The 6,911-nt window shown below is 43.0% G+C and overlaps 1 protein-coding gene across 4 annotated transcripts in view; it reads right to left on the reverse strand.

Moving 5' to 3' along the window:
* Nucleotides 1–1,741: 1,741 nt before the first annotated feature.
* The window catches only part of LOC139531622 (activated CDC42 kinase 1-like), an 18,326-nt gene continuing 13,156 nt past the window's right edge, over nt 1,742–6,911 (reverse strand). For all 4 annotated transcript variants that reach the window (XM_071328241.1, XM_071328239.1, XM_071328240.1 and 1 more), the window contains exons 17-19: nt 3,983–4,690; nt 3,651–3,746; nt 1,742–3,188 (exon numbers count right to left, since the gene is read on the reverse strand). In XM_071328241.1, coding sequence (XP_071184342.1) covers nt 3,063–3,188; nt 3,651–3,746; nt 3,983–4,690 — 930 coding nt within the window. In that variant the 3' untranslated portion in view covers nt 1,742–3,062. The remainder of the gene's footprint in view (nt 3,189–3,650; nt 3,747–3,982; nt 4,691–6,911) is intronic.

A 6,911-nucleotide genomic window follows, 5' to 3' on the forward strand; every position in this document is an offset into this window, starting at 1 on the left:
ATACCAAGAATGATATGTACAGCAGTACCCTAGATATACTAAGAATGATATGTACAGCAGTACAGTAGATATACTAAGAATGATATGTACAGCAGTACAGTATATATACAAAAATGATATGTACAGCAGTACAGTATATATACTAAGAATGATATGTACAGCAGTACAGTATATATACTAAGAATGATATGTACAGCAGTAGATATACTAAGAATGATATGTACAGCAGTACAGTAGATATACTAAGAATGACATGTACATCAGTAGATATACTAAGAATGATATGTACAGCAGTAGATATACAAAGAATGATACGTACAGCAGTACAGCAGATATACTAAGAATGATATGTACAGCAGTTTAAATACTAAGAATGATACGTACAACAATAGATATACTAAGAATGATATGTACAGCAGTTTAAATACTAAGAATGATATGTACAGCAGTATATATAGCAATAATGATATGTACAGCAGTAGATATACTAAGAATGATATGTACAGCAGTACAGTAGACATACCAAAAATGATATGTACAGCAGTAGATATACTAAGAATGATATGTACAGCAGTACAGTAGATATACTAATGATATGTACAGCAGTACCCTAGATATACTAAGAATGATATGTACAGCAGTAGATATACCAAGAATGATATGTACAGCAGTACAGTAGATATACTAATAATGATATGTACAGCAGTAGATATACTAAGAATGATACGTACAGCAGTAGATATACTAAGAACGATTACTACTTCACCATTTCTATCTTACCTGCTCCCCCTCTCTCATTTGGTGTGTGTGGGTGGTGTGTGTGTGTGGTGTCTGTATGCGGGTGGTGTTTGTGATGGTTTCAAGAACTGTAGAGGTAAACCCAGCCCCATTAAGCCTTCCTCCCTCTCCCACTTTTTCCCTCCTCCACTCCTCACTTCTAGTCCTCCTCTTCCTCCCTCTCCCCCTTCTTCCCTCCTCCCTGACATCTCCTCTTCCTCTCTTCTCTAACCTCTCTCCTTCCCCCCTCTCTTCTCTAACCTCTCTCCTTCCCCCCTCTCTCCTCTAACCTCTCCCCTTCCCCCCTCTCTTCTCTAATCTCTCTCCTTCCCCCCTCTCTTCTCTAACCTCTCTCCTTCCCCCCTCTCTTCTCTAACCTCTCTCCTTCCCCCCTCTCGTCTCTAACCTCTCCCCTTTCCCCCCTATCTTCTCTAACCTCTCTCCTTCCCCCCTCTCTTCTCTAACCTCTCTCCTTCCCCCCTCTCTTCTCTAACCGCTCTCCTCCCCCCTCTCCTCTCTCTCCCTCCCCCCTCTCTTCTCTAACCTCTCTCCTTCCCCCTCTCTTCTCTAACCTCTCCCCTTCCCCCCTCTCCTCTCTAACCTCTCTCCTTCCCCCCTCTCTCCTTCCCCCTCTCTTCTCTAACCTCTCCCCCTCCCCCCTCTCCTCTCTAACCTCTCTCCTTCCCCCTCTCTCCTCTCTCCTTCCCCCTCTCTCCTCTCTCCTTCCCTTCCTCAGGGAAGACATTTTCCCCTCCACTTGATCCCATCGATTTCTGTCCAGTTCAAGGATGAGTCACTTTCTCCTTTTTCTCTTTCCTTCATTCTCTCTCGAACTCCTACTGTTTCTCTTCTCTTTCTCTCTCTTACCCTTTTCTTTGTTCTCTCTCTCTCATCATCCCCCTTTCTCTATTGTCTTGTTGATTGTTTGTTATTCTGTGTGTTTGAAACAAGCAGGAAACCAAAATATAATCCAGAGTTGATCCAAAAATCAGTTTATTACAAAATATCAGATGTGTTGTATTACAGATCTGTTGTCCTCCAGCCAATATTACTACCATCAGTTTATAGCACTACCAGCAAGAGCCAGCACGCACGCACACACGCACACGCACACACACACACACACACACACACACACACACACACACACACACACACACACACACACACACACACACACACACAAGCACACACAGCATCTTCATGATTATCATTATTCTTATCATCTTAAAATCTTCTGTCTGTCACACACCATTAAACACTATACCGTTTACAGGACTTATCAACACATATATACTTGTATTCCATGTAATATTAACATTACAATAGTACATTATCTACAATACAACAACATCATCCTACTTTCCAATGACACGTTACATCCGTGCAGGACACTACACGTGGACTCAGTGTTGAAGTCATGTAAAGTGCTACAGGTACAGCAGAATGTGGTTTATATCCCTGATCACAGCAGATCATCACCAGTACAATCAGCAGCATTTACAGCAGGTATTTACACACACACACACATACACACACACACACACACACACACACACACACACACACACACACACACACACACACACACACACACACACACACACACACACACACACACACACACACACACACACACACACACACACACACACAAACACAAACACGCACGCATGAAGTCATTACAGCAACATAAATAATCCCTAGACATCCAAACAATAAATATTCAGACTTCATATTTGACCCTGTGAGCGACTGTGTAATACTAACAATTATATATATATATATATGATTAATAACTAAATAATATAACTATATAATAACTTAACTACTGAGCATGCAGTCGGTTGCTTGTCCAGTGTTTCCCTTCGTAGGACTCAGCCATGTCTGTTCTATGAAGTATATTTCTATGGCACGCCCTCAGTCAGCTAACGTTACTAGCTTCACCTGATTGTCAGAGTTCTCTAGTACACAGGTGGGCTGGTCTGTAGGTTTAGGTCTGTGGTTAAAGGTCTGTAATTATAGGGAGATGACTGTAGTTTCCGGTCTGTAGGTTTAGGTCTGTGGTTAAAGGTCTGTAATTATAGGAAAATGTCTGTAGTTGCCTGTCTGTAGGTTTAGGTCTGTGGTTAAAGGTCTGTAATTATAGGGAGATGACTGTGGTTTCCTGTCTGTAGGTTTAGGTCTGTAGGGTTAAATGTCTGTAATTATAGGGGAATGTCTGTGGTTTCCTGTCTGTAGGTTTAGGTCTGTGGGGTTAAAGGTCAGTAGTTCTGGAGTCTGTCTCAGCCTACTTTCCCATAAGAGTCCAGAAGCAGGATGCTTGCCTGTTCTAGGTTCCACTGGCAACGCTCTAGAACCACCTGGCACTCTGATCTAGAACGCAGACCCAGGCGAAACAACTGTTCTACCTATAACAGAGAGAGAGAGAGAGAGATGTTAGAGAGAGAGATGTTAGAGAGAGAGATGTTAGAGAGAGAAATGTTAGAGAGAGATGTTAGAGAGAGATGTTAGAGAGAGATGTTAGAGAGAGATCTTAGAGAGAGAGATGTTAGAGAGAGAGATGTTAGAGAGAGTACTTAAAAAGAGAGAGATATGTTAGAGAGAGAGATGTTAGAGAGAGATCTTAAAAAGAGAGCGGTGTTAGAAAGAGAGATGTTAGAGAGAGAGAGAGATGTTAGAGAGAGATCTTAGAGAGAGAGAGAGATGTTAGAGATAGATCTAAGAGAGAGATCTTAGAGAGAGATCTTAGAGAGATCTTAGAGAGAGATCTTAGAGAGAGAGAGAGATCTTAGAGAGAGATCTTAGAGAGAGATCTTAGAGAGAGATCTTAGAGAGAGAGAGTGTGTGTGTGTGTGTCTGTATGTGTGTACCTTTAGTTGGCATATTGCCTGAGGGATGTTCCAGCTGTGAGTCTCCAGAGCCACTTCACACTCCTCTGCTGTCACACCATGCACTGCCCCCTGCACCTACACGCACGCACACACACACACACACACACACACACACACACACACACACACACACACACACACACACACACACACACACACACACACAGACACAGTTTTAGGATCTCATTAGGTTCCGAAGTTTTGCGACTTCAAAAAGCATTTAAATGTATTTCTGACAAGATAAACAGGTAAACACAAAGAGCAATTGAATGCAGCCTCATTCTACACTGCTTGTTCTGAACATCTCTAACCTGAATGAGGCTGTTCTCCCGTTGCCTGCTGGGAGCTGTAGTTAAATGTTGAGTCCTGTGGTTGTTGTTGTTGAAAGAGGTGTTAGGCCTTGCCCCACCCCCGCCTGGTTGCTGTTTCATCATGGGTCGGACAGTGGCCATTTTGGCAGCTCCATATCTCTCCAGGTAGGCGGGGCGTTCAGAACTCTGAGAGCTGTCAATAAGGGGATCCAATGAAGCGCTGGGAGGAGGGGCAGCAGTGAGCCTGGAGGAATAGAGGGAGGAAGGAGGAGAGGAAGAGGGGGAGGAGGAGACTAGAGAGCCGAGAGGACCAACAACACCATACAGCCCTGTCCTCTGACGAGGGGAGACGGAGAGGGGAGGGGGGGGGAGACAAAGGGGGGAGGAGGAGAGAGGGGAGACAGAGAGGGGAGGAACTAAAGGAAGGGGGGAGGCGGAGCGTGAGGAGGGTTGAGAGAAGGCGTGGTCTCTGGGAGGGATCTGAGGGGGCGTGTCATCCCTCTCACCTAGGGAAATGTGTTTGGAGGAGCGGAGGGGTGGGATGGGGGAGCGTGGAGGTAGCATGGGTCTGTCCTCATAGGAAGAAGAGGAGGAGGGGGGAGGAAGGTAGATCTGTCTGTGAGGGGCCGGGGGGGCCAGGGAGAGGGGGAGGGGGGAGGAGGGGAGGGAACGGCCGGCTGTCATGGGAACACGCAGTTTCACCATCACCTGCAGGTCAGCAGGAAGAGAAAAAATCTACAGTTGAAGTCGGAAGTTTACATACACTTATGTTGAACTCATTAAAACTCGTTTTTCAACCACTCCACAAATCTCTTGTTAACTTCTTATGGCTGCAGGGGCAGTATTGAGTAGCTTGGATGAAAGGTGCCCAGAGGTGCCCATAGTAAACTGCCTGCTCCTCAGTCCCAGTTGCTAATATATGCATATTATTATTCGTATTGGATAGAAAACACTCTGAAGTTTCTAAAACTGTTTGAATGATGTCTGTGAGTATAACAGAACTCATATGGAAGGCAAAAAAAAAATCCAAACAGGAAGTGGGAATTCTGAGGTTGGTCGATTTTCAACCAAGACACTATTGAATACACAGTGAGATATGGATGAGTTTGCACTTCCTACGGCTTCCACTAGATGTCAACAGTCTGTAGAACCTTGTCTGATGCCTCTACTGTGAAGTGGGGCTGAAGGAGACAGGAATTAGTCAGGTCTATCATGACCTGACTATGCTCTGACCATGCGCGTTCACATGAGAGGGAGCTCTGTTCCATCGCACATCTGAAGTCAATGTAATTCTCCGGTTGGAACGTTATTCAAGATTTATGTTAAAAACATTCTAAAGATTGATTCAATACATTGTTTGACATGTTTCTACTGACTGTTACGGAACCTTTTGACATTTCGTCTGCTTTTAGTGAACGCGCTTCCTGACGTTGGATTTGTTTACGCTAACAAAAATAGCTATTTGGACATAAATGATGGACATTACCGAACAAAACAAACATTTCTTGTGGAAGTGGGAGTCCTGGGAGTGCATTCCGACGAAGATCAGCAAAGGTAAGTGAAGATTTATAATGCTTTTTATGAGTTTTGTTGACTGCACAATTTGGCGGGTAACTGTATGGCTTGCTTTTGTGGCTGAACGCTGTTCTCAGATTATTGAATATTGTGCTTTTGCCGTAAAGCTTTTTGAAATCTGACACAGCGGTTGCATTAAGAACAAGTGTATCTTTAATTCTATGTAAAACATGTATCTTTCATCAAAGTTTATGATGAGTATTTATGTTATTTGAAGTGGCTCTCTGCAATTTCTCTGGATATTTTGGAGGCATTTCTGAACATGGCGCCAATGTAAACTGAGGTTTTTGGATATAAATATTAACTTTATCGAACAAAACATATGTATTGTGTAACATGAAGTCCTATGAGTGTCATCTGATGAAGATCATCAAAGGTTAGTGATTCATTTTATCTCTATTTCTGATTTTTGTGACTCCTGTCTTTGGCTGGAAAAATGACTGTGTTTTGTCTGTGATTCTGTGACCTAACATAATCGTTTGTGGTGCTTTCGCTGAAAAGCCTATTTGAAATCGGACACTTTGGTGGGATTAACAACAAGATTACCTTTAAAATGGTATAAGATACATGTATGTTTGAGGAATTTGAATTTTGAGATTTCTGTTGTTTGAATTTGGCGCCCTGCACTTTCACTGGCTGTTGTCATATCATCGCGTTAACGGGATTGCAGCCATAAGAAGTTTTAACAAACTATAGTTTTGGCAAGTCGGTTAGGACATCTACTTTGTGCATGACACAAGTAATCTTTCCAACAATTGTTTACAGGCAGATTATTTCACTTATAATTCACTGTATCACAATTCCAGTGGGTCAGAAGTTTACATACACTAAGTTGACTGTGCCTTTTAACAGATTGTAAAATTCCAGAAAATGATGTCATGGCTTTAGAAGCTTCTGATAGGCTAATTGACATAATTTCAGTCAATTGGAGGTGTACCTGTGGATGTATTTCAAGGCCTACCTTCAAACTCAGTGCCTCTTTGCTTGACATCATGGGAAAATCAAAAGAAATCAACCAAGACCTCAGAAAAAAAATTGTAGACCTCCACAAGTCTGGTTCATCCTTGGGAGCATGTGCGGTTTGCAACTGCACATGCGGACAAAGCTACTTTTTGGAGAAATGTTCTCTGGTCTGATGAAACAAAAATAGAACTGTTTGGCCATAATGACCATTGTTATGTTTGGAGGAAAAAAGGGGGAGTCTTGCAAGCCGAAGAACACTATCCCAACCGTGAAGCACGGAGGTGGAAGCATCATGTTGTGGGGGTGCATTGCTGCAGGAGGGACTGGTGCACTTCACAAAATAGATGGCATCATGAGGCAGGAAAATTATGTGGATATATTGAAGCAACAT

The sequence above is a fragment of the Salvelinus alpinus genome, chromosome 10, assembly GCF_045679555.1.
Source record: "Salvelinus alpinus chromosome 10, SLU_Salpinus.1, whole genome shotgun sequence".
In the NCBI taxonomy this organism is placed as follows: domain Eukaryota; kingdom Metazoa; phylum Chordata; class Actinopteri; order Salmoniformes; family Salmonidae; genus Salvelinus; species Salvelinus alpinus.